Below are 27,982 nucleotides of genomic sequence, written 5' to 3'. Positions count from 1 at the left end.
ATTGTTCACTTTTCAAGAATACATTTTGAGTCAAACTGTGGAAGCATGTCTAAGGCTTTGACACATGTGGCCGAATTATTTTTCAGAGTATTGGAACAGTTGTGCTGCTACCAGCGATGCGTGGGAGCTGTGTACAGATTCAGCCGACAACTATGAGCCTTCGAGATCATCTTAAGTATCTTGTGTTGTTAATAGGCCAGCGGTGGAACCTCGTTTAGTTGATGTTTCTCTAAGGTTGGGTTTTGTCCTTATGTTCGTTGGTTGGTTGCATCTCCTCTCTTGTGAACTGTAAGCTTATACCTTCTCAATTTTTTTTTGAAGCTCTTGGTGTTTTCTGGATTGATTTTTGTGAGCTGTTTATATAATAAAGTTATTTGTATTTTGACATTTTGAATATATTTGCAGACTTCCTGTTTGGCTTTTAAATTTCTTATCTTTTATTTATTAACTTATAGAAGATGTATATTTCTTTATGGCCAGGAACTTAGTGTGTTCACCGTTGTGATTTTTCTGTCAAGTCCAAATTTTGTCCTTCCACCCCAACAGCTGTAATATACACTTACTTTATGTTCTTCTAGTTTTTTTAATATACATATAATTAAAATTATATGTATATTTGACTTTTTACATCACCAGGAATTCTTTAACTCTATAGATGTTTGAAGTTATGTAAGCAAGAACATTATGCTTTTGGACTGTAACTGAAACATTTCTGGGATTGGAGTTAATATGTTAAAAATTAAGAGGCAAGAAAATAAAGCAGTTGTTTGTGTAGAATAAAATTCAGCTTAATCTTTGGCTGTCCTGACTACAGCCCATCATCAGTGTTTGGAATTTTCCCACCATGTTACGTAGTGCAGTGCTGTGGCTTTAAAGAAGCACTTTCTCCTCTTGCCCTGGAGCCCTGTGCCCTGGTTCTGGGAGATAATCACGATTGTGTACTGTTACTATATTGTGTCAGCCCTCTCTGCCTGCTGCTTTCATCTTTCTTAAGTTATGCAGCACAAATCTTAGAATGTTTCTCTATTTTTTCTAACTAAAATACTTTCTATCCTAAAACAATTGAGGACCATTCTCCTATAAGGTTGCTCACCCAGTCTCTGGCATGGCAGCGCAGCTAATGACGCACCTGGCCCGCGAATTCACTTGCAGTTGGTTTTTGATGCATGAATGGTAGCAATACTAGGTTACTTTTATTTTGGCCTTTAAAGTTTGCAGAGATCTTTGGTACACATGATTCCATTTAATCCTTACAGGATTCCTGTGACATTAGTTATTATTCCTATTTTAAGATGAGAAAACTGATACAAATTAAAGGGACCTGAATAAATCATATAGTTAGGATTTGAATTTCTGCCTTCTGACTCTTGGTTAAGTGTCTTTTCTCCCTCGCCATGGCTGAACAAGTTGATTTGTCTGGCAAAAGTGTGCTGTTAATAACACCAGTGTTCTTTACCCCATATTGGTCAATCCACTTTGCACTGATTAAAAACTGTTGGTCATGTCCTTCGTGCCAGTTAGCATCTCTCATTGCGTGCTCACGGTCACACTGAAGAACTGGTCAGGGAGGGAGGCACTTTGGGGAAAACAGTTCTTTTGGGGGACCCTTTTCATATGTGAGTGACAACGTGAAGTGTGTGTGTGTGTGTGTGAGAGAGAGAGAGATTATAAGCACAGCCCCTGATGCAAACTGCCTAGGTGTGATTCCTGCTGTGATAGTTATTGGTTGTGGAGTATTGGACAAAGTATTTAATGAGCCATCCTCATAGGAGAGTTCTGAGGATTAAAAGTTATTGCATGGCAAGAACATAGAAAAGTACTTGGATAAGGCTGCGCACAGTGGCTCATGCCTGTAATCCCAGCACTTTGGGAGGCCGAGGCAGGCGGATCACAAGGTCAGGAATTTTAGACCAGCCCGACCAACATGGTGAAACCCCATCTCTACTAAAAATACAAAAATTAGTCAGGCATGGTGGTGCACGCCTGTTATCCCAGCTACTCAAGAGGCTGAGGCAGGAGAATCGCTTGAACCCGGGAGGCAGACTCCATCTCAAAAAAAAAATTAAGTACCTGGATAAAATAAGTCATCAATGTTTGCTTAATATCTAAGATATATTATCTGTTGATTGATGGCTAGTTGTGTCCTAATGTAATTGGTATTGTTTCTGATTTTATATTGAAAAATATTTTAAATAAAGGCAAGAGCCATGTTTATTCCTACATATACCACCTCAAATGCTAACTGTGCACTAAACACAAAAACTTCAACCCACTAATGAAGGGGTCAAAATCCCTATAAAGTGTAATATGGGAAACCACAGAGTCTCCAGAGGAACCTGTCCTTTCCGTAATGTTGAAGAGTATGGGGAACCGCAGAGTCTCCAGAGGAACCTGTCCTTTCCATAATGCTGAAGAGTATGGGGAACCGCAGTCACCAGAGGAACCTGTCCTTTCCGTAATGCTGAAGAGTATGGGGAACCGCAGTCACCAGAGGAACCTGTCCTTTCCGTAATGTTGAAGAGTATGGGAAACCACAGTCTCCAGAGGAACCTGTCCATTCCGTAATGTTGAAGAGTATGGGAAACCACAGTCTCCAGAGGAACCTGTCCATTCCGTAATGTTGAAGAGTATGGAAAACCGCAGTCTCCAGAGGAACCTGTCCTTTCCGTAATGTTGAAGAGTGTGGGGAACCGCAGAGTCACCAGAGGAACCTGTCCTTTCTGTAATGTTGAAGAGTATGGGGAACCGCAGAGTCTTCAGAGGAACCTCTCCTTTCTGTAATGCTGAAGAGTATGGGGAACCGCAGAGTCTCCAGAGGAACCTGTCCGTTCCGTAATGCTGAAGAGTATGGGGAACCGCAGTCTCCAGAGGAACCTGTCCTTTCCGTAATGTTGAAGAGTGTGGGGAACCGCAGTCTCCAGAGGAACCTGTCCTTTCTGTAATGTTGAAGAGTGTGGGGAACCGCAGTCCCCAGAGGAAACTGTCCTTTCCGTAATGTTGAAGAGTATGGGGAACCGCAGTCTCTAGAGAAACCTGTCCTTTCCGTAATGTTGAAGAGTATGGGGAACTGCAGAGTCTCCAGAGGAACCTGTCCTTTCTGTAATGTTGAAGAGTATGGGAAACCGCAGTCTCCAGAGGAACCTGTCCTTTCCGTAATGTTGAAGAGTATGGGGAACCACAGTCTCCAAGAAACCTTTCCTTTCCTTAATGTTGAAGAGTATGGGGAACCACAGAGTCTCCAGAGGAACCTATCCTTTCTGTAATGTTGGAGAGTATGGGGAACTGCAGAGTCTCCAGAGGAACCTATCCTTTCTGTAATGTTGGAGAGTATGGGGAACTGCAGAGTCTCCAGAGGAACCTATCCTTTCTGTAATGTTGGAGAGTATGGGGAACCGCAGTCGCCAGAGGAACCTATCCTTTCCGTAATGTTGAAGAGTATGGGGAACCGCAGAGTCTCCAGAGGAACCTGTCCTTTCCGTAATGTTGAAGAGTATGGGGAACCGCAGAGTCTCCAGAGGAACCTGTCCTTTCCGTAATGTTGAAGAGTATGGGAAACCGCAGTCTCCAGAGGAACCTGTCCTTTCTGTAATGTTGAAGAGTATAGGGAACCGCAGAGTCACCAGAGGAATCTATCCTTTCCGTAATGTTGAAGAGTATGGGGAACCGCAGTCGCCAGAGGAGGCTGTCCTTTCCTTAATGTTGAAGAGTATGGGGAACCGCAGAGTCTCCAGAGGAACCTGTCCTTTCCGTAATGTTGAAGAGTGTGGGGAACCGCAGTCTCCAGAGGAACCTGTCCTTTCCGTAATGTTGAAGAGTATGGGAAACCGCAGTCTCCAGAGGAACCTGTCCTTTCCGTAATGTTGAAGAGTGTGGGGAACCGCAGTCTCCAGAGGAACCTGTCCTTTCCGTAATGTTGAAGAGTATGGGGAACCGCAGTCGCCAGAGGAACCTGTCCTTTCTGTAATGCTGAAGAGTATGGGGAACCGCAGTCGCCAGAGGAGGCTGTCCTTTCCTTAATGTTGAAGAGTATGGGGAACCGCAGAGTCTCCAGAGGAACCTGTCCTTTCCGTAATGTTGAAGAGTATGGGAAACCGCAGTCTCCAGAGGAAACTGTCCTTTCTGTAATGTTGAAGAGTATGGGGAACCGCAGAGTCTCCAGAGGAACCTGCCTTTTCCGTAATGTTGAAGAGTATGGGAAACCGCAGTCTCCAGAGGAACCTGTCCTTTCTGTAATGTTGAAGAGGTTTAAAGCAATGTGTTGATGGGGCGCCCATTTCTTTTAGAATGGAGAACACGTCTCTTCATGTACCCCTGCATGTCTGCGCACTATCACTGACCTTCCTTGATCATTTGAATAAATGAAAAAGAAAAGCAAAAAACAATGCTATTACCACGGCCAGTTCCCCCTAAAGTACTTAAAGGAGTTGAGAATTTCTAAATGTTTTTTGCTTTCTTTCCTCCACCCCCAGCCTGAGAGTCTCTTTTTTGGTGAAGAGCGAGAATTAGTATTGAGTCACAGTGGCTCAGAAAGGTTGAAAAGGGAAGACTTTTAAAATGTAGGTTTTATTATCAACAAGCAGGATAAGATTGTTGTTGAAAATTGTGTTACTCACAGTTCCAAGAGGGTGGGCAAGCCGCACCACACAGGAAGCACTGGGGGTAGGTCAGGAGGCAGAGGGAGCCAGGGAAAGCATGGGCCAGACCCTTTGTTATGGTTTTCCCGGGAAGGAATGGCTAGGCAGGGTAGGCAAGCTGAGCAAGTTTAGGATTGGATCATCTGAATAATTTTTTGGAGGGCTCTGGGCTGTAGGAGTGGTCCCTAGTTGGCTGGCACCTGGGGTATGTAGGGCTGGGGGCAGTGTCCCTGATTGGAGGAGCCTAATTGAAGGGTATTCAGACCAGGCAAGTAGTTTGTGACCTCTAGGAATTAGCCAGTTCTCAGAGGGGCAGTCCCTTCCCTGGTCCACAGGCTCCAAAATGTCAAAGCATCATAAAGCACTGAAAACAAACAAACAAACAAACAAACATGGTTAATACAAGGGCCAGGGCTTTTTGTACCACAGCTTTAGGATTTAGTAGCAGAGAGGAGAAAAGATCAGTACAGTAGTGTTTCTTATTGCCAAGGAGAACAGGCATAAATTTGACCTAGAAAAGAGTATGAGAAAAAGCCTTTACAATAGCTTACTCATTTCTCCCAGCAATTTTTGAAATTATTGTGTTTTGCACATTTTCTTTGTTTCCAACATAGCTTACCCTCATTATTACTGCAAGGCTTTGAGAAGTGTTCACAGTTCATATTTAGTACAAGGTAATTTTTTTTTTAACAGGGTACGTGAACTTTTTTGAGGAAACATGACCCAAATGCTAGCTAGCTGAAAGAGTAAATAAATAAGTCACTTCCAAGGCTAAACAAATTCTGTCTTTATTTTTTTTTATAGAATTATTGAGGGAAAGGAAGTAATCATGCCAGCAGTCTTCATCATTCATTTGGAACCAACACTTGTTCTGTAATTATCATGGCAATAAAAAACTCATTTTGGCCTTATGTATTTTGGTATAATGATTCAAATTTGGCTAATTGCATGAGAATTATGATCAATTTGGTATTTTTGCTTAATTTCTAGCTCAGAGTTTGTTAGTTCTGTTATTCTTTGAACCAAGCATCGTAATATAAAATTTGATTGAAAGTGTTGGTAGTTCTCAATTTCTCATTTTTGGATTATTAGGGGTTTGGAGAGTTTTCAGTCATAACTCGCTTAATTGCAGTTCGCTTTATTGTGCCTTGTAGATACTGCATTTCACAGATAATGCTTTTTTTAAAAAAAGCAAAATGAAGGTTTGTGGTAACCCTGTATTAAGCAAGTGTCTCAGCATCATTTTTCCAACAGCATGTGCTCACTTCATGTCTCTGCGTCACATGTTGGTATTTCTTGCAATATTTCACACTTTTTAATTATTATATTTTTAAGTTCATTTGTGTTTCATATTGGGAAGGCAAATACAGATGAGAGAGATCGCTGCCAAAATAGTAAAAAGTTATATATTTTTTGAGTTTTGAAGTGTAAATCTGCTTTGTTTGGAGGCTTCCTCTAGGCAGAACCCCTCCTTGCCGATGGCATCTAGTAAATGATGCCTTGGTGCATTATGCTGTACTCCTGAAAACACAGATCTCAAAATCTGTCCTGTTAGAAACGTTTTCGCTCCTCCTCACCCTAAGGAATCTGTTATTCCAAGAAATAGAAATCTTTTCTGTTTCCAGATAGTTTAAAAATTGCACTTTATATTTCTGAATAAATAAAATATATGACTATACACTGCTGCAGTTTCATAGCTTAACTTCTGTTAAGACAAATACTGTTGAGGCTTAAGTGGTACTAATTTAATGGAACACTAACCAGTGCAAATAAAAGACAATTGTATTGTTATCTTTTTTCTTAGATAAATGGGAATTTTTTTTTTTTTTTTTTTTTTTGGCTATGGAGTCTCACTTTTGTCACCCAGGCTGGAGTGCAATGGCGCGATCTTGCCTCGCTGCAACCCAGATTCAAGTGATTCTCCTGCCTCAGCCTCCTGAGTAGCCGGTATCCCAGGTGCCCGCCACCACGCCCAGCTAATTTTTTTGTATTTTTAGTAGAGATAGGGTTTCACCATGTTGGCCAGGGTGGTCTCAAACTACTGACCTCAAGTGATGTGCCCGCCTTGGCCTCCCAAAGTGCTGGGATTACAGGGGTGAGCCACTGCGCCCGGTCGTGAATTTTAAAACAGAGTCTACAAACTTAATGAAATTTACCTTATCGTTTAGATCACATACACTAAAGCTCTGAGTAAATTGTAAAATGTACTTTAATTTTATAAGAATGCAACTTAACTTATGTAAATATTGAAAAGAAAGCTCTTGCAGTTTCTGGTCTGAGATGTAGGAGCTTGGAAGTCACCACTCGAATCCTCACAATAAGGAAAAAGCTAAACAGACTGAAAATCAGCAACTTCCCTTAATATCCCTCAGAAAATTGAGGCCACAGGATAAGGAAAAAGCTAAACAGACTGAAAATCAGCAACTTCCCTTATATCCCTCAGAAAATTGAGGCCACAGGATAAGGAAAAAGCTAAACAAACTGAAAATCAACAACTTTTCTTATATCCCTCAGAAAATTGAGGCCACAGGGTAAACCACTGTCCCCTAAATGGGAGAGACAACAGGCAGATACAGAGCATCCCAACTTCTTAGTGCAGAAGCCTAGGAATGGAAGTTTCTGTGGGAAACCAGTATTGAGTTGCTTTAACCAATACAGCATATCCAGCTTTGAACAAAAAATTACAAGGCAGAAATGAAAGACAAAAACCACATTTTGAAGAAACAGAGCAAGCATTAGAACCAGATTCAGGTATGGTGGAGGATGTTAGAATGATCAAACCAGCAATTTAAAACAACTATGATTATATGCTAAGGGTTCTAATGGGAAAAGTGGGGAACATGCAGCAGATAAGTAATGTGCACAGAGAGATGGAAACTTTAAGGAGGAATGAAAAAGAAATGGTAGAAATAACACTAACAGAAGAGAAGAGTGCCATTGATGAGCACATCAGTAGGCCAGACATAGCTGAGGAAAGAATCAGTGAACTGGAAGAAACATCAATAGAGTCTTCAGAAACTATAATAGAGAAAAAAGGTGGAAGAAAATGGAATGGAACAGCCAAGAATTGTGGGACAGTTACACAAAGTATAATGTATGTATAGTGGGAACCAAGAAGGGGAAGGAAAAAAAGAACAGAAGAAATATTTGCCGTAATAATGGCTGAGAGTTTTTTGTAATTAATGATAGTCCCAGATCTGGAAAGCTCAGAGAACAGTAGGCAAGCAAGTACCAAAAAATAAATAAATAAATAAAAAATAAAAAATCTACACTTAGCATATTGTATTCAAACTGTAGAAAAATATAAAAAATACCGAAGGATACTGAAGGAAGCTGGGGTTGGGGATGAGATGGACACCTTACATAAGGGAGACAAGAATGGAAATTACATCAGACTTTTTTTCAGCAACCATGCAAACAAGTAAGGAAAAAAGACCCACCTACATGGCATTCCATATCCAGTGAAATTATCCTTCAAACGTGAAGGAGAAATAAACTTTTTCCAGACGAAATTGAGGGGATTTATTGCCATTAGATTTGCCTTAACTATTAAAAGAAGTTAAAATGTTAAAAGTTGTTCTTTAGGGAGAAGCAAAATGATATAGGTCAAATACTTGGATCTGAAAAATTCAAGGATGAGTTTTAGAGAAGGAATAAATGAAATGGCTTCTGGGTTCCCTCCCCTCAGGTCCTGGCACCTGGCACCATGCCCAGCACCTACACTCCACATTCATGCTGAATGATACGGATGTGGAATGTAATGAATTGTTGGCTTAAAAAACAAATAGTTTTTCTTTTTTTTTTTGTTGTTGTTGTTGTTGTTTTGAGACAGTCTCACTCTGTCACCCAGGCTCGGCTCACTGCATTCTCCACCTCCCAGGTTCAAGTGATCCTCCTGCCTCAGCCTCCCAGGTAGCTGGGACTACAGGAGTGCATCACCAAGCCTGGCTAGTTTTTGTACTTTTAGTAGAGACGGGATTTTGCCATGTTGGCCAGACTGGTCTCTAACTCCTGACCTCAAGTGATTTGCCTGCCTTAGCCTCGCAAAGTGTTGGATTACAGGTGTGAGCCACCATGCCCAGCCTTAATTTTTTTTTTTTTTTTTTTTTTTTGAGATGAAGTCTCATGATGTTACCCAGGCTGGTCTTGAACTCCTGGGCTCAGGTGGTCCGTCTGCCTCAGCCTCCTAAGTAGCTGGGACTACAGGTGTGCACCACTGCGCCTGGCTGAAAAAGACTTACTTTCTTGACCTACAGTTGCAACTTCTACATTTAAAGCTACCCCAATGGACTCATGGAAGAGAGGAATTTATTTCAGAGACTTGGCAAAACTCTAAATAAGAAATGAAAATATGTCTTTCCCTCAGCTCTATAGATGTTAATAATTACCTTATTGTGTCTTATGCAACAGAACATTTTCTTATGTGATGCGAGTTGTGGCATCATTTTGAGACCAATCATTCAGAGATTAAAGAGAAAGGAATTGAATATTTTCAGTGTAGACACTATGAGTTTTTAAAAGTCAAAAATTATTACAGATTTTCAGACTGGAAATGAAAGGTCACTGAAGCATTCTATGGATTTAATTTGCCATATTGAAAAGTATTGATCACTTTAACCTATGTGAACAGAAAGCCCTTTGAAGTCCTCCTTCCCTTTTTTTTTTTAAATTAAAAAAACTAAAGAGTTCTTCAGCCCAAAAATGAGAAAACCACAGTGGATTATCCTCAGCTGTGATTGGTCCATTTCTTGCTATGACCTCAGTAGGAGTCATTATTGTAAAATACCAAACACCTATTTTCGTCCCTGGCTCTGCCTAAATTTTTGGCCCAAGGCAGAATCCAACAGATAGTACTGCCACCAGAAGGGGATCCTGCACAGGGACATACAGCCAAAGAACCTGCTTGTGTGGATGCTGAACTGAACCTCACGTTTGCAGACTTTGGCTTTAGCAACGAGCTCACCTTTGGCAGCAGGGTAGATAACTTCTGTGTCAGTGCTTCTTACACTGTCCTGGAACTCTTAGGCAACGTACGCAAAAGTACGATGGCTCTGAGATGGATGTTGGCAGCCTGGGAGTCATTCTCTGTGCAGTGGTCGGTGATCATCAGGTTTCTGTCTTACAATGGACAGAACTATAGCAGAGCTTCCAAAGTAGGTATATACCACATTCCCTTTACATGTCTATGGAGTATGAACACCTAAAGAAATTCCTGCTCCCAAACCCCAGTAAGAGAGGCACTGCGGAGGAAATCATGAGGGACCCATGGATAAATGTGGGCTATGAAGAGGAACTGAAACTACATCCAGCCACTCCCTGACTCCAGGGATCCCTGGCACACTGAGTTAATGCTGTCCTTGGGCTACATGTAAGGGAAATTCTGGACTCATTGATGGGCTACAGGACACCTCAGCTGGAGGGCCACACCATCACTGTGAAGTCCTTTCCTTAGCTGATCCCACCAACTGTTGCCATCCTTCTCCATCCTTCCAGGTAGAGCCTAGGGTCTCTGCCAGCCCAAAGCAGCGAGCCTACTCTTCCCACATTTTCTTTTTCCTCTAATAGAAAATCAGTCACTTGAGGAGGATCAGGAGTCAGGTTGAAAGACCAGCAGAACAGTCAAAGTGCCTGCCAGTCTTCTGCCTCACCTTGAGATGAAGACTGGCCCAGCACAGCCTCCAGCATGGCCCTGTGGCCTCCCCCTCCACCCACAGCACCAGCAGCAGTGGTGGAACCCCAGACAGAATCAACTGTTCCTAGGGTGTGTCCTCCAAAGGAGAACTCCCTTCATACTGTGCAGCTTTGGTTAGGACCGGCAGAATTTGCCAGAATGTATAACCTCAGCCATTCCCTCTAGCAACATTCAGGGCTGGCAGGGGGCCACAGGAGGTTCCTTATCTTCATCCACAGACACCTGTGTTTCAGGTTGGCTGGGAAGATCTGGCATGTAGCTGGAATGTGGGGAGTTCAAGCTGTGCTCGCTGCATTTCACATGGAGCAGGAAGATCCTGAGCTCCATGGAGTCCAAGGACATGGTGCAGGAGATCAGCCGGGTGTGGGATGCAGACAGTTGCAGGTGGTAATACTTGTCCTCGAGGAGCAAACATACCAGTTGGAGGTTCATTCATAAGCGTTTATTCCGCACCTTCATGTGCCTAGCACCAAGTAGGTAATAAAGAAATACAGTCAGCTCTCCATATCCATGGGTTCTGCATGCACAGATTCAACCAATCACAGATGGAAAATATTCAGAAAAAAACAATGCAGCAATAAAAAACAAAAACAATACAGTTTGATAACTTACATTGTATTATGTATTATAAGTTATCTAGAGATGATTAGTAATCTAGAGTATGCTGGTGGATGTGCGTGGGTTATATGCAAATACTATGCAATTTTATGTAGGGAACCTGAGCATCCCCAGATTTTGGTATCCACAGAATGTCTTAGGACCAATTACTCGTAGATCCCAAGAGACCACAGTATCTCTACTTTTACTGGCTGAATGGTAGAGATAAGTATAGAGGGGGTACGATTAATCCAGCCTGGGGCTGAGGGAGGTTAGGTTGGTGGAAGTGAGGTGAGGGAAGGTGTAGCTTCCCACAGAAAGTGATGACTGAATGGGTGAATGGTGGAAGTTAGTTGGCTAAGAAGCAGGTGGGATGGGTGTTGAGGGACCTGACGCTGAGTGTGACAGAACGCAGATTTCAGCAGTGAGCACAGGGCTGTGCAGGCAATGAGAACAGCACTTCTTTCACCTGGAAAGATAGGACAGAAGAATTAAGTTCTGGAATGCTGGAGGCCAACAGAGGGAGAAAGCATGCGTCACCCAGAAGACAGTGTGGGAGACAATGAGGGGACTGTAGGAGAGACATGATGGAGGCACAGCATGGCTGAGTATCTTCCTGGGCATGACTTAAAGCATTAATGCCTGAAAATTTTCCAAAATTAATAATAGGCAACTATCCATAGATCCTGGGAGCTCAGAGAACACAGAGCAAGACAAATACCAAAAAATCTACACTCATACATATCCTATTCCAGTTGCAGAAAATCAAAACCCAATAGAAACTCTTGAAAGAAGCACCTTACTATAGGGGAGCATAGATCAGAGTTATATGAGATGTCTCTTCAGAAACCATGCAAGGAAGAATAGAGTGGAGTGAAATAAAGTGCTGAAAGAAAAAAACCCAGTGTATTCGGGCTTTCCAGAGAAACAGAATCAACAGGATATGGATGGATGGATGGATGGATGGATGGATGGATGGATGGATGGATGGATGGATGGGAGGGGATTTATTAGGGGAACTGGCTTACATGACTATGGAGGCTGAGAAGTCCCATGACAGGCGTCGGCAAGCCACAGAATCAGAGAAGCCAGTAGCATGGCTCAGTCTAAGTTTGAAGGCCTCAACCAGGGGAGCCCCCAGTGTATCTCTCAGTCTGAGGCCAAAGGCCTCAGAACCTGGGGGGCAGGGGTCACTGGTATAAGCCTGGGAATCCAAAGCTCAGAAGACCGTGGCATTCTGGTGATTCAAGAGCAGGAAAAGATGGGTGTCCCAGTTCCAAAAAGGAGAGAATTTGCCTTTTCTCTGCCTTTTTCTTTGATCAAGACCCTCAGAGGCTTTGTGGTGCCTGCTCACAATGGGTGACAACAGAGCTTTCTTACTTGGTCCACTGATTCAAATGCCAGTTACTCCCCAAACACCCTCACAGACACACCCAGAAATAATGCTTTACCAGCTCAGCTGTCTGGGTGTCTCTTCTTCCAGTCATCACACTTACCACTGTCAAATCCTGTATACAAATGAAATGACCCTTCAGAAGCAAATGAGAAATACTTTCTCAGATAAAAGTTGAGGAAATTTGTTACCAGTAAACCTTCCTTGTAAGAAACACTAAAAGATATTCATCAAAAAACAACAAAGTGATAATGATGTAGATTAGAAACTCAGATCTACATGAAGAAAGGAGGAGCATTATAGATGAATGAAAGTAAAATACAGTTCTTAGTTTTTCTTTTTCTTAATTGATCTGACAGACAACTGTTTGTTCTGAAGAATAACAGCAACAAAACTTACGGTGATTATAGCTTATAGATAATTAAAATGAATGACACCAGTGTTGTAAGGGATGAGAAGAAGAAAGTGGGAATACTTTGTTATAAGGTACTTCCACTATCCATGAATGGGAAAGTGTTATTTGAGAGTGAACTTGGTTTAGTTGTAAATGCATATTGCAAACTCTAAGATAGCCACTGAAAAAAAAATTAAAAAAAAAAACATAATTGCCATGCTAAGAGAAGAGGGAAAATGGGACTTTTAAGGCAGTGAAAGTATTCAGTATGATACTGTAATGTTGGATACATGTAATGATAAGTTATACATTTGTCAAAACTCATAGAATGTACCACACAAAGAGCCCCAGTGTAAACTATGGAACTTAGTTAATAGTGTATCAGTATTGGCTCCTCAGTTGTAACGGCTGTGCCACACTAATGCAAGATGTTAATAACAGAGGAAACAGGAGGGAGTGGTAGCGAAGGGGTATATGGAAACTCTAATTTTGATTTAATTTTTCTGTAAACTTAATAAAACTGCTCAGAAAAAAAAGTTGTAAAGTGCCAAAACAAAACAGTAAAGCACCAAGTTTCCCAATTCTAAATAATAATGTTAATTTAATAGACCTAAATTTTCTGGAAATTTTCTGGAAGGGATGCTGACCAGTTTTTGAAATTCCTGTTGTAAACATAAGTAACATTTGAATCATTTGCTCAATTTTGCATCAGTATGACTGCCGTGGTGAAGATGCCTTTACATATTTTCCAATGGTTTTGACTTTTCCTCCTAGTTTTTGATATATTCCAGTCAATATGAGGAAAATACCAGTGCTGGAAACAAGAGAAGTGTCTTCTACATCTGAAAATTAAGGAGTTACAGCTAAAAATGTTTCATGTGAGAATGGAGAAAGGATGCTGACTTGCCATCACCTAATGGATTGGCACACTCTTTTTGTGAAGGGCAATGTAGTAGTTTTTGGCCATGAGGTCTCAGTTGCTATTACTCAGCTCTACTCTTTTAGTGAGAAAGCAGCCTTAGATGACATGGAATCAAATGAATGTGGCTGTGTTCTGATAAAACTTTATTCACAAGAATAGGTAGCAGACCACATTTCTCTTGATGACTATAATTTTTTGACTCTTATTTTTATTTTTATTTTCTGTAAGTTATTGGGGTACAGGTGGTATTTGGTTACATGAGTAAGTTCTTAGTGGTGACTTGTGAGATTCTGGTGCACCCATCACCCAAGCAGTGTACACTGCACCACATCCTGTAGTCTTTTATTCCTCAACCCCCTCCCCTTCTTCCCCCCAAGTACCCAAAGTCCATTGTATCATTCTCATGCCTTTGCATCCTCATAGCTTAGATCCCACATATCAGTGAGAACACACGATGTTTGGTTTTCCATTCCTGATTTACTTCTCTTAGAATAATAGTCTCCAATCTCATCCACGTCACTGCAAATGCTATTAATTCATTCCTTTTTATGGCTGCATAGTATTCCATTGTATATATATACCACAGTTTCTTTATCAGCTCATTGATTGATGGGCATTTGGGTTTTCCATGATTTTGCAATTGTGAATTGTGCTGCTATAAACGTATGTGCAAGAATCTTTTTTGAATATTGAGTTATTTTCTTCTGGGTAGATACCCAGTAGTGGGATTGCTCGATCAAATGGTAGTTCTACTTTTAGTTCTTTAAGGAATCTCCACACTGTTTTCCATAGCAGCTGTACTAGTTTGCATTCCCACCAGCAGTGTAGAAGTGTTCCCTGTTCACCGCATCTACACCAAGATGTACTGGTTTTTGATTTTTCGATTATGGCCATTCTTGTAGGAGTAAGAGGGTATCGCATTGTGGTTTTGATTGGCATTTCCCTGATCATTAGTGATGCTGAGCATTTTTTTCATATGTTTGTTGGCCATTTGTATATCTTCTTTTGAGAGTTGCCTATTCATGTCCTTAGCCCATTTTTTGATGTGATTGTTTTTTTTTTTCTTACAGATTTGTTTGAGTTCATTGTAGATTCTGGGTATTAGTCCTTTGTCAGATGTATAGATTGTGAAGATTTTCTCCCCCTCTGTGTGTTGTCTGTTTACTCTGCTGTTTCTTTTGCCATGCAAAAGCTCTTTAGTTTAGTTAGGTCCCAGCTATTTATCTTTGTTTTTACTGTCTTTGCTTTTGGGTTCTTGGCATGAAATCCTTGCCTAAGCCAATGTCTAGAAGGGGTTTTCCAACATTATCTTCTAGAATTTTTATAGTTTCAGGTCTTAGGTTTAAGTCCTTAATCCACCTTGAGTTGATTTTTGTATAAGGTGAGAGACGAGGATCCAGTTTTATTCTACATGTGGCTAGCCAGTTATACTAGCACCATTTGTTGAAATGGGTGTCCTTTCCCCACTTTATGTTTTTGTTTGCTTTGTCAAGGATCAGTTGGCTGTAAGTATTTGGCTTTATTTCTGGTTTCTCTATTCTGTTCCACTGGTCTGTGTGTCTGTTTTTATACCAGTACCACACAGTTTTGGTGACTATGGCCTTATAGTATAGTTTGAAATCAGGTAGTGTGATGCCTCCAGATTTGTTGTTTTTGCTTAGTCTTGCTTTGGCTATGCAGGCTCTTTTTTGGTTTCATATGAATTTTAGAATTGCTTTTTCTAATTTTGTGTAGAATGATGGTGGTAGGATTGCATGGAATTTGTAGATTGCTTTTGACAGTATGGTCGTTTTCACAATATTGATTCTACTCATCCATGAGCATGGGATGTGTTTTCATTTTTTTGTGTCATCTACAATTTCTTTCAGCAGGGTTTTGTAGTTTTCTCTGTAGAGGTCCTCTGAAAGACCTAAGTTTTTGGTTAGGTATATTCCTAAGTATTTTATTTTATTTTATTTTATTTTTGCAGCTATAGTAAAAGGGGTTGAGTTCTTGATTTGATTCTCCACTTGGTTGCTTTCGGTATATAGAAGAGCTACTGATTTGTGTACATTAATCTTGTATCTGGAAACTTTGCTGAATTCTTTTATCAGTTCTAGGAGCTTTCTGGTGGAGTCCTTAGAGTTTTCAAGGTAAACGATAATATCTTCAGCAAACAGTGACAGATTGACTTCCTGTTTACCGATTTGGATGCCTTTATTTCTTTCTCTTGTCTGATTGCTCTGGCTAGGACTTGCAGTACTATGTTGAAGAGGAGTGGTGAGAGTGGGCATCCTTGTCTTGTTCCCATTCTCAGAGGGAATGCTTTCAACTTTTCCCCATTCAGTATTATGTTGGCTGTGGGTTTATCATACATGGCTTTTATTACATTAAGGTATGTCCCTTGTATGCCAATTTTGCTGAGAGTTTTAATTATAAAGGGAAGTTCGATTTTGTCAAATGCTTTTTCTGTGTCTATTGAGATGATCATGTGATTTTTGTTTTTAATTCTGTTTATGTGGTGTATCATATTTATTGACTTGTGTATGTTAAACTATCCCTGCATCCCTGGTATGAAACTCCCTTGATCATGGTGGATTATCTTTTTGATATGTCGCTGGATTCAGTTAGCTAGTATTTTGTTAAGGGTTTTAGCATCTATGTTCATCAAGGATATTGGTCTGTAGTTTTCTTTTTTGTTATGTCCTTTCCTGGTTTTGATATTAGGGTGATGCTGGTTTCATAGAATGAATTAGGGAGGGTTCCTTCTTTATCTTGTGGAATAGTGTCAAAAGGATTGGTACCAATTCTTTGAGTGTTTGGTAGAATTCTGCTGTGAATCCCTCTGGTCCTGGACTTTTCTTTGGTGGTAATTTCTTAATTACCATTTCAATCTTGCTGCTTGTTATTGGTCTGTTCGGGGTGTCTCTTTCTTCCTGATTTAAGCTAGGAGGGTTATATTTATCCAGGAATTTATCCTTCTCTTCTAGGTTTCTAATTTATGTGTGTAAAGGTGTTCATATTAGCCTTGAGGGATCTTTTGTATTTCAGTGGTGTCAGTTGTAATATCTCCTGTTGCATTTCTTAGTGCGATCATTTGGCTTTTCTCTCTTCTTTTGTTGGTTAATCGTGCTCATGGTCTGTCAATTTTGTTTATCTTTTCAAAGAACTAGGATTTTTTTTTTTTTTTTTTTTTGAGACAAAGTCTTGCTCTGCCACCCAGGCTGGAGTGCAGTGGTGTGATCTCGACTCACTGCAGCCTCCACCTTCCAGGTTCAAGCAGTTCTCCTGCTTCAGCCTCCTAGAACCAGCTTTTTGTTTCATTTATCTTTTGTATTTTGTTGGTGTTTTTTCAATTTCATTTAATTCTGCTCTGATCATGGTTATTTCCTTTTTTCCGCTGGGTTTGGGTTTGGTTTGTTCTTATTTCTCTAGTTCCTTGAGGTGTGACCTTAGAGCATCTATTTGTGCTCTTTCAGACTTTTTGATACAGGTGCTTGGGGCTATGAACTTTCCTCATGGCACCACCTTTGCTGAATCCCAGAGGTTTTGATAGGTTGTGTCATTATTGTCATTCAGTTTGAAGAATTTTTTAATTCCCATCTTGATTTTGTTTTTGACCCAATGCTCATTCGGGAGCAGGTTATTTAATTTCCATGTATTTCCATGGTTTTGAGGGTTCTGTTTGGAGTTGATTTCCAGTTTTATTTTACTGTGGTCTGAGAGAGGGCTTGATATAATTTCAATTTTCTTAAATTTATTGAGGCTCATTTTATGGCCTGTCATATAGTCTATCTTGGAGAAAGTTCCATGCGCTGTTGAATAGAATGTATATTCTGCAATTATTGGATGAAATGTTTTGTATATATCTGTTAAGTCCATTTGTTCCAAGGTATCATTTAAATCCATTCTTTCTTTGTTGACTTTCTGTCTTGATGACCAGTCTAGTGCTGTCAGTGGAGTATTGAAGTCCCCCACTATTATTGTGTTTCTGTTTGTCTCATTGCTTAGATCTATTAGTAATTGTTTCATAAATTTGGGAGCTCCAGTTTTAGTGCATATATGTTTAGGATTGTGATATTTTCCTGTTGAATAAGGCCTTTTACCATTACATAATGTCCCTCTTTGTCTGTTTTAACTGCTGTTGCTTTAAAGTTTGTTTTGTCTGATATAAGAATAGCTACCCCTGCTCTCTTTTGGTGTCCATTTGCATGAAATGCCTTTTTCCACCCCTTTACTTTAACTTTATGTGAGTCCTTATGTGTTAGCTGAGTCTCCTAAAGGCAGCAGATTGTTTGTTGGTGAGTTCTTATCCATTCTGTGGTTCTGTATCTTTTAAGTGGAGCATTTAGGCCATTTACATTCAATGTTAGCATTGAAATGTGAGATACCATTGCTTTCATCATGCTCTTTGTTGCCTGTGTACTTTGTTTTTTTGTTTTTGCTTTGTAACGTGTATTTTTGTTATAGGTCCTGTGTGATTTATGCTTTAAAGAGGTTCTGTTTTGTTGTGTTTCCAGGATTTGTTTGAAGAGTTAGAGCTCCTTTTAGCAGTTCTTGTAGTGGTGGCTTGGTAATGGTGAATTCTCTCAGCATTTGTCTGAAAACAACTGTATCTTTCCTTCATCTATGATGCATAGGTTCAATGGATAAAAAATTCTTTGTGATAATTGGTTTGAGGAGGCTGAAGATAGGGCCTCAATCCCTTCTAGCTTGTAGGGTTTCTGCTGAGAAATCTGCTGTTAATCTGATAGGTTTTCCTTTATAGACTACCTGGTGCTTCTATCTCACAGCTCTTAGTCTTAGCTCTTTCCTTAGTCTGAAGTGTGTATAACCTGATGACAGTGTGCCTAGGTGATGATCTTTTTGCAATGAATTTCCCGGGTGTTCTTTGTGCTTCTTGTATTTGGATGTCTGGGTCTCTAGCAGGGCTGGGGAAGTTTTCCATGATTATTCCCCATGTTTTCCAAGCTCTTAGAATTCTCTTCTTCCTCAGGAACACCGATTATTAGGTTTGGTCGTTTAACATAACCCCAGACTCCTTGGAGGCTTTGTTCATATTTTCTTAGTCTTTTTTCTTTGTCATTGTTGGATTGGTTAATTTGTAGACCTTCGAGCTCTGAATTTCTTCCTTCTACTTGTTCAGTTTCATTGCTGAGACTTTCCAGAGTATTTTGCATTTCTAAAAGTGTGTCCAAAGTTTCCTGAATTTTTGATTGGTTTTTCTTTAAGCTATCTATTTCCTTGAATATTTCTCCCTTTACTTTTTGTATTGTTTATTTGATTTCCTTGCATTGGGCTCTGCCTTTCCCTGATCCCTCCTTGATTAGCTTAATAACTAACCTCCTGAATTTTTTTTTCAGGTAAATCAGGGATTTCTTCATGGTTTAGATCCATAGCTGGTGAACTAGTGTGATTTTTTCGGGGGTGTTGAAGAGCCTTGTTTTGTCATATTACTGGGGTTGGTTTTCTGGTTCTTGCTCTCCCCATCTTCCTGTGGATGTGGCTTCCTGTGAGCCAGACTGCAAGATTGTTGTCTCTCTTCTGGGTCTAGCACCCAGCGAGTCTACCCAGCTCTGTGCTGGTACTGGGGGTTGCCTGCACAGAGTCCTGTGATGTGAACCATCTATGGTCTCTCAGCCGTGAATATCAGCGCCTGTTCCAGTGGAGGTGGCAGAGGGTGCAATGGACTCCCTGAGGGAGGGTCCTTAGCTTTGGTGGTTTAATGCTCTATTTTGGTGCTAGTTGGCCTTTTGCCAGGAGGTGGTGCTTTCCAGAAAGCATCAGCTGTAGTAGTGTGGAGAGGGACTGGCAGTGGGCAGGGCTCTAGAACTCCCAAGATTATATGTCCTTTGTCTTCCGGTACCAGGTTGGGTAGGGAAGGACCATCGGGTTGGGGGGAATGGGTGGGTCTTGGGGGATGGGGGTGGAGTTCTGTACCTAGGGGGATTATGGCTGTCTCTGCTGAGTCATGCAGGTTGTCAGGGAAGTGGGGGAAAGCCTGCAGTCACAGGCCTCACCCAGCTCCCACGCAAAACTGAAGGGCCGGTCTCACAACCACCGTGCCCCCCGTGCCCCCGCCCCCCGCCCCGACAACAGCCCCGAGTGGCAAGACGGCTTGAAAATCTGCCCCAGGCTACCTGCCTCCCAGCTGTGAACTAGAAAGGCTGGGTTCTATCCCCGCCTGTGGAGTCTGCACACCGGATTTGCGTCCTCTCCCAAGTTCTGGCCAGGAGGCTTCTCACTCCCTTGAAATTGTTACAAAGTTCAGTTAGAGATTTCCTCCACCCTGTGGAGTTGTACCCCCTGCTCCTCAGGCCACCTTCCAGATGGATCCCTGTGGTGCCAGGTAGGAATGGCCTGCAAGGGGACACAGTGAGCTCCCAGGGCTTTTCTGCTGCTTCCTCTACCCCTGTGTTTCGCTCACCCCTCCAGATTGACTCAGCTCCAGGTAAAGTCGGAAACTTCTCCCGCAAACAGACCTTCAGCTTCTCCAGTGGGAGTGTGTGTTCGGGAGAGGAAGGGCTCCTTTTCCCACTTCCACAGTTGGGGCACTCACAGTATTTGGAGTGTCTCCCAGGTCCTGCAAGAGCAGTTTACTTCCTTCAGAGGGTCTGAGATTGCTGGTTTGTTCTTGCAGTCTATCTGGGGCTAAAATTCACAATGCGAGCCTTCGCATGCTGCTCTGTCTGGACCTGCGATCTAAAATTCCATGGAGGGCAGTTAGGGAAAACACCTAAAAAGACTCTTGGGGGCGCTAATGACAGTTTGGGAAAGACTGCTCTAGAGGATTCGTCATTAATTACAAATAAGACAAAGATGCTTGCTGGCATCACTGTTATTCAGCAGTGTTTTGAAAATTACAGCAAACGCAATATCAGTTAAATAAATGACATAAACTTTGAAGAGTAAAAGCCATAATTACAGTACATGAAGATAGTAAGATTTTCTACATTAGAGACATAAAAGGTCAATTGAAAAATGATTTCAGGAGAGCTCAGTGACTTGACTGACTTCAAGATACTGTATATTATGTGAACTCCCTAAGAACAGAACTGAATAATTCATTGACAGTCATAAAAAATGGTTTGAATAAGTGGGAGGATTTAATGTAAATATTTTAAATATCTTGGCTGGGCGCAGTGGCTCACGCCTATAATCCCAGCACTTTGAGAGGCCAAGGTGGGCAGATTACCTGAGATCAGGAGTTCGAGACCAGCCTGGCCAACATGGTGAAACCTCGTCTTTACTAAAAATACAAAAATTAGCTGGGCATGGTGGCAGGCGCCTGTAATCCCAGCTACTCGGGAGGCTGAGGCAAGAGAATTGCTTGAACCTGAGAGGTAGAGGTTGCAGTGAGCCGAGATCATGCCATTGCACTCTAGCCTGGGCGACAAAAGCGAGACTTCGTCTCAAAAAAAAAAAAAAAAAAAAAAATATATATATATATATATTTTAAATATCCTGAAATTATCTTGAAATTTATACATTTCATACATTCATTTAAAAATTTGTGTTGAACACCAGTTGCATGGCAAATACTGTTCTAAATGCTGGGTGTACAGCAGTGTATGGAACAGATAAGAACTCCTCTAACTTACATCATTGTGGTTAGAGCTAGACGGCAAACAAAGAAGTCTAAGTATGTACTATATCAGGCTGGTGATAATTCCCATCAAAATTCCAGGAAGATTATTTTTAGACTCTGACAAAATATTTTAGAATTCATCTGGAGCAGTATCTGTGAGAGAATGAGAGAAGTTCTGAAAGATTGTCCTATTCGATATTGAAATATAATACAGAAATTAAATCACTGGTACAGGTTCAAGATAAGGCAGTGGGAGAAAATATAGAGAGGGCCAGGAAACATTCAAGCAAAAATGAGAATTTTTGTCTAAAATAAAATTGACATTTCAGGTTAGTGGAGAAGTGGATTGTTTAGTGAATTATGTGTATCAGCTAGGCATTCGGTACTCCAAAAAAGATTTCAACTGAGTCAAACAACTAAGTCATAAAAACAGATAACATTAAAGTACCAAAAACAGGACTTTGAAAGCATGACCCTAGAAGTAGTAGAGAAAAGGTCAATAGGTTTGACATGAAAATACTCAATATTTCCCAAGGGCAAAGAATACCAAAAACAGTGTGAAAAGTCACATGATAAACTGGGGAAGATATTTACAGTACATGTAATGGACAGAGGGTTAATGTTCTTGCTAGATATCTTAAAATCAAGAAAAATAAACTCAGTAAAAAGATGCAAAGGGCATAAGATGGAATTCACACACAGTGCAAGTTGAATTTTTTTTTTTTTTTGCCTGCCAGAGTGCTACAGGTAAAACAGATTGCTAATACCCAGTGTTGCTGGTGGGCTAGAGTGTTCATGTAGCTTTCTGCAGGCCAGTCTGAGAATATTTATTAGGATTTTAAAAGTGCATTCATTGACCAGCACTTCACTTCTGAATTTAATGCAAGGAAATAGTTGGGTAAATGGGCAAAACTATTTTGTACAAAAATATTCATTGTGTTCATAATAGCAAAAAATTGGAAATCATCCAAATGTTATTTGTGTTATAACTCCATACACTGGAAAAGTGAGCAGCCATGAAGATGGTGTAGATTTGTTTCACCAGCATGGAAAGGTGCCTGTTACATATTTAAGTGTGAAGATGAGGTTGTAAAATGTATGCCTGGTATGCTATGATTTCATAAGACACGTGGAACTATATCTTCTTATATGCCGATCGATGAAGATGGTATCAGTGTATATACCAAAGAGATTAAAAGTGGTTCTTTATCTGAGTGATGATTTTGTCTTCATTGTGTTTAGAATACTAAGAAGTTTCAGCAGTGGAATGCCTACTCTTCTTATAACCAGAGTGGAAACGGAAGCATTTTGTGAGAGGGCTGGAGGGAAGGTGAGAACGGGCGTTGGGAGGCCCTTCCGTGGCTCCAGGCCTAGGGCTGCGGAACCCACAACAGAACCCGCAACCGCAACCGCAACCGGGAACCCGAGTGCCTGCCTAGCTGGGGGCCGGAGGGAGGGCGGGGAGGGTAGCGCCACGGACCCCAGCGGACCGGAAGGGCTCGTGGCACGCGGAATCCCCCTCAGAGGGCCTCGAGCTGCCTTCCCTGTGGCATCATGAAGTTTCGCGCCAAGATCACCGGCAAAGGCTGTCTAGAGCTGTTCATTCACGTCAGCGGCACCGTCGCGAGGCTGGCGAAGGTCTGCGTGCTCCGCGTGTGCCCTGACAGCCTGTGCTTCGGCCCCGCGGGTTCCGGCGGCCTCCGCGAGGCCAGGCTGTGGTGCGAGGTGCGGCAGGGGGCCTTCCAGCAGTTTCGCATGGAAGGTGTCTCGGAAGATCTCAATGAGATCCACCTGGAGCTGACGGCGGAGCACCTGTCCCGGGCGGCGAGAAGCGCAGCGGGCGCGTCCTCCCTGAAGCTGCAGCTGACCCACAAGCGCCGCCCCTGCCTCACGGTGGCGGTGGAGCTGGTGTCGTCCCTGGGCCGCGCTCGCAGCGTGGTGCACGATCTGCCCGTGCGGGTGCTTCCCAGAGGAGTGTGGCGGGACTGCCTGCCGCCCAGCCTGCGCGCCGCCGACGCGAGCATCTGCCTGCCGCGCTGGAGGACGCTGAGGAGCATCGTGGAGAGGATGGCGAACGTGGGCGATCACGTGCTGGTGGAAGCAAACCTCAGTGGCAGGATGACCCTGAGTATAGAGACGGAGGTGGTGTCCATTCACAGTTATTTTAAAAATCTTGGAAACCCTCCCAAGTCGGCCGTGGGTGTGCCTCAACACAGAGACCTGGAGAGCATGGTGCAAGTGCGGGTGGATAATCGGAAGCTTCTGCAGTTTTTGGAGGGACAGCAAATACATCCTACGACGGCCCTGTGCAATATTTGGGACAATGCTCTTCTTCAGCTTGTTTTGGTTCAAGAAGATGTCTCTCTTCAGTATTTCATTCCTGCCTTGTAAAAATTCAGCCAGCTTAGATTTTTTTTTTTTTTAAGCTTATGATCTTTTCAAAACTAAAACAGACCCTGAGTTAATTGGGTTGAAAATTTGGACCTTCACTGACTTACGCAGGGCGTATATTTTGTTGAGCCCTTCCTCCTTTGCAAAATTTATATTAAAGCATTGGTAAAACAGTTGGGTAGTTCATATTTTGTTTATTGGGTTTGTCAGGTTTTTTTCCTGCTTAAGATTCTATCAAAGTTATTCTTCAACTCTTTTTTTGGGGGGGGGGGGGAACAGGGTTGTAATGAAATAAGTATTTTTGAATCCTGAAACAATTGCATCAGTATTTTATTATAAAATGCTGCTGTGTAAAGCGGGAAAGTTCTTCTTTTAAAATATGTATAAATGTTTTCCGAGGGCATTTCTTATGTAGAGAGCTAAATATATCTGCAAGATAAAAGGTATTTAGCATGTGTGTGCATTACATATTCTTTGTTAAGCTGTGTTCTGTATAGGATATATCAAAGAATATATCAGTGTACATGGTTTTTAGATTTATTATCTACATAGTTTGAATTGCTTATTAGGTTCATTTTTCACATGTATCATATTCACATTAGAAATCAAGGAAATATAGGCATATCTCAGAGATACTCCAAGTTTGGTTCCAGACCACTGCAAAAAGCAAATATTGCAATAAAGACAGATGAGTTTTTTGGATTTTCAGTACATATAAAAGTTATGTTTGCATTATACTGTAGTCTGTTGAGAGTACAATAGTACTATGTCTAAAAAATGTACACATCTTAATTTTAAAATACTTCATTGGTAAAAAATGCTGCTGCTCATCTGAGCCCTCAGCAAGTCATAATCTTTTTGCTGGTGGGAGGTCTTTACCTCCCTCTTGATAGCTGCTGACTGATTCCAGTGGTGGTTGTTGAAGGCTCAGGTAGCTGTGGCAATTTCTTAAAATAAAGTGGTTAACTTGCTGGATCGATTGACTTTCATGAAAGATTTCTCTTTAGCATGGGATGCTTTGGGTATTTTATCCACAGTAGAACTTCTTTCAAAACAGTCCTCTCAAACCCTGCCACTGGTTTATCAACCAAGTTTATACACTGTACTAAATCTTTTGTTGTTATTTCAACAGTTTTCACAGCATCTTCAGGATGCTGTGATTCCATCCAGGAGTGGATTCCATCTCAAAAAAGTCACTTTCTTTGCTTATCTATAAGAAGCAACTCTTCATCTGTTTGTTTTATCTTAAGAGTGTAGCAATTCCTTAAGGCTCTACTTTTTTTTTTTTTTTTTTTTTTTTTGAGACAGGGTCTTACTCTGTCACCCAGACTGGAATGCAGTGGTACAATCATGGCTCACTGCAGCTTCAAACTTCTGAGCTCAAACGATCCTCCTGCCACAGCCTCCCCCGTAGCTGGGACTACAGGCGCATGCCACCATGCCCAGCTAACTTTTTAATTTTTCTTTTGTAGAGAGGGAGTCTCACTATGTTGACCAGGCTGGTTTTGAACTTCTGTCCTCAAGCGATCCTCCCGCCTTGGCCTTCCATAGTGCTGGGATTACAGGCATGAGCCACCATGCCCAGCCTCTACTTCTAATTTTAGTTCTCCTGCTACTTCCACCACACTTGCGGTGACATCCTCCACCAAAGTCTTGAACTCCTTAAAGTCATCCGTGCTGGTTGGAATCAACTTCTTTTTTATTCCTGTTAATGTTGATATTTTGACCTCTTCCCATGAATCATCAGTGTTCTTAATGCCATCTAGAATGATGAATCCTTTCCAGAAAGTTTTCCATTCACTTTGCCAAGATCCATTAGAGAATCAGTATCCATGGCAGCTATAAACGTACAAAATTTATTTCTGAAATAATAAGACTTGCAAGATGAAATTACTCCTTGATCCATGAACTGCGGAATGGATATTGTGTTAGCAGTCATGAAAACATTCATCTCCTTTTGTATCTCCACCAGAACTCTTGAGTGACCAGGTGCATTGTCAATGAACAGTGATATTCTGAAAGAAATCTTTTTTTCTGAGGATTAGGTTTCAACAGTGGGCTTAAATTATTCACTAAACCAGATGTTGTAAACAGATGTGCTGTCATCTAGGCTCTGTTGTTCTATTGATAGAACACAGGCAGAGTAGATTTATCATAATTCTTAAGGGCCCTAGGATTTTCAGAATGGTAAGTGAGCATTGGCTTCAACTGAAAATTACCAGCTACATTAGCCCCTAACAACAGAGTCAGCCTGTCCTTGAAGCTTTGAAGCCAGGTATTGACTTCTCCTCTCTAGCTATGAAAGTCCTAGATGGCATCTTCTTCCAATTGAAGGCTGTTTGTCTTCAATGAAAATGTGTCATTGAGTGTAGCCACCTTTATCAGTGATCTTATAATAGCTAGATCTTCTGGATAACTTGCTGCAGCTTCTGCATAAGTACTCATTGCGTCACCTTGCATTTTTATGTTCTGGAAATAGCTTCTTTCCGTAAACCTTATGAACCATCCTCTAACTACAGCCTTTTCTTCTGCAGCTTCCTCACTTCTCTAAGCCTTCATAGCATTGAAGAGAGGGCTTTACACTGGGTTAGGTTTTGGCTTGAGGGAATGTTGTGGCTGGTTTATCTTCAATCTAGATCACTCACACTTTCTCCATATCAGCAATAAGGCTGTTTTAGTTTGTTATCATTCATGTGTTCACTGGAGTAGCACTTTTAATTTCCATCAGTAATTTTTCCTTTGCATTCACAGCTTGGCCAATTGTTTGCCACAAGAAGGCCTGGCTTTAGGCTGTCAGGTCATTAGACATGGCTTCCTCACTAAGCTTAATTATTTCTAGCTTTTGATTTACAGTGAGAGACTTGAAACTCTTGCTTTCACTTGAGCACTTAGAGGCCATTTTAGGATTATGAATTGGCCTACTTTCAATATTGTCGCATCTCAGGGAATAGGGAGGCTTGAGGAGAGGGAGAGAGAATGCTGGTTGGTGGAACAGTCACACATACATGTATCAATTAAGTTCCCTGTCTCATATGAGCATGGTTTGTGGTGCCCCGGAACAGTTACAATAGTATCGTCAAAGAACACTCATCACAGATCACCATGACAGATATAATGATAATGAATAAGTTTGAGATAATGCAAGAATTACCAAAATGTGACACAGAGACATGGAGTGAGCACATGCTTTTAGAAGAATGGCACTGATAGGCTTGCTTGATGCAGGGTTGCCACAAACCTCCAATTTGTAAAAAGTGCAGTATCTGAGTAGTACAGTAAAGTGAAGCAGAATAAAAGGAGGTAAACTGTAGTCAAGTTCATGTTAACCAAAATGTTGCTTTAAGGGTAATTTTTGGATAAATCAGGTTTCCATTCATCCTCTTCCGTTCCCCACCCCCAGCCCCGCCAGTATTCCAGTACTTTACTTAGAAAATAATTCTTAATGTTTCATTGTTTTGAGAAGAACGAAGAGAGGTTATAGAAGGATGGTATAGTGATGAACAGTCTCAGGGAGAGGAATAGCTTATATTCTTTTATATTAAATTTTAGTTTAGTTTTTTTGGTGGCTTATGCAGTAAGATAAGCCATTAACTTGGCAACCTTTATGTTTACGTAGTAAATTCCCATGACTACATTTTTATCAGTAATGAAGAGTTTCCTACTAGATTTGGTGATAAAACACTTAAACTTGTTAATTTATTTTGTTTTGGTGATTTCTAAATTCCACCTGTGGTAGTGTGGAAAGAACACACAAACATTGGACCCAGGCGAGTCGCTTGAACCCTCTGGCTTATTAAGATCTGTTTCCGTTGGGCTAGATTCTGATTTAATGCTATTAAAGTTATAACATGGGAAGTTTAAACAGTTGTTTTCAAAAGTATTTCTGAAGTAGTCTTTAAAAATTATTAATAACCACTTTGGAGGTATAGTGTATGCTCTTTGAAACTATTTACTTCATATCTTCTGAGTTACGTACAAAAATATGTGAATATTTTGTTTGGTGAGTATTTTCAGAGCTGTTTGTGAAGTTTTTGTTTGTTTGTTTGTTTGTTTTGAGATGGAATCTCACTCTGTCGCCCAGGCTGGAGTACAGTGGCATAATCTTAGCTCACTGCAACCTTCGCCTCCCGGGTTCAAGCAATTCTCCTGCCTCAGCCTCCTGAGTAGCTGGGATTATAGGCACGCACCACCGCGCTGGCTAGTTTTTGTATTTTTGGTAGACGTGGGGTTTCACTATGTTCATCAGACTCGTCTCGAATTCCTGACCTTATGATCTGCCCGCCTCGGCCTCCCGAAGTGCTGGAGTTACAGGCGTGAGCCACCGTGCCCGGCCTGTGAAGATTTTTAATCAAGCCATTTTTTGGTTCATTTAAAAAATCTTCTGCCCTCATG

At 41.3% G+C, this 27,982-nt stretch overlaps 2 protein-coding genes across 10 annotated transcripts in view; both read left to right on the top strand.

Annotated features, from left to right (window-relative positions):
• HUS1B (HUS1 checkpoint clamp component B) overlaps positions 1–26,987 on the top strand; it is a 40,441-nt gene extending 13,454 nt beyond the window's left edge. For both annotated transcript variants that reach the window (XM_063605112.1, XM_063605113.1), the window contains one exon: positions 87–26,987. In XM_063605112.1, coding sequence (XP_063461182.1) covers positions 22,754–23,590 — 837 coding nt within the window. In that variant the 5' untranslated portion in view covers positions 87–22,753 and the 3' untranslated portion in view covers positions 23,591–26,987. The remainder of the gene's footprint in view (positions 1–86) is intronic.
• Positions 1–27,982, top strand: part of EXOC2 (exocyst complex component 2) — a 204,800-nt gene that overhangs the window by 13,530 nt on the left and 163,288 nt on the right. The gene's annotated exons all lie outside the window — the stretch shown is intronic.

The sequence above is a fragment of the Pan paniscus genome, chromosome 5 (assembly GCF_029289425.2).
Source record: "Pan paniscus chromosome 5, NHGRI_mPanPan1-v2.0_pri, whole genome shotgun sequence".
Classification (NCBI taxonomy): domain Eukaryota; kingdom Metazoa; phylum Chordata; class Mammalia; order Primates; family Hominidae; genus Pan; species Pan paniscus.
The sequence above is the reverse complement of the archived record's forward strand: the minus strand, read 5'-3'. Positions and strand labels throughout refer to the sequence as shown.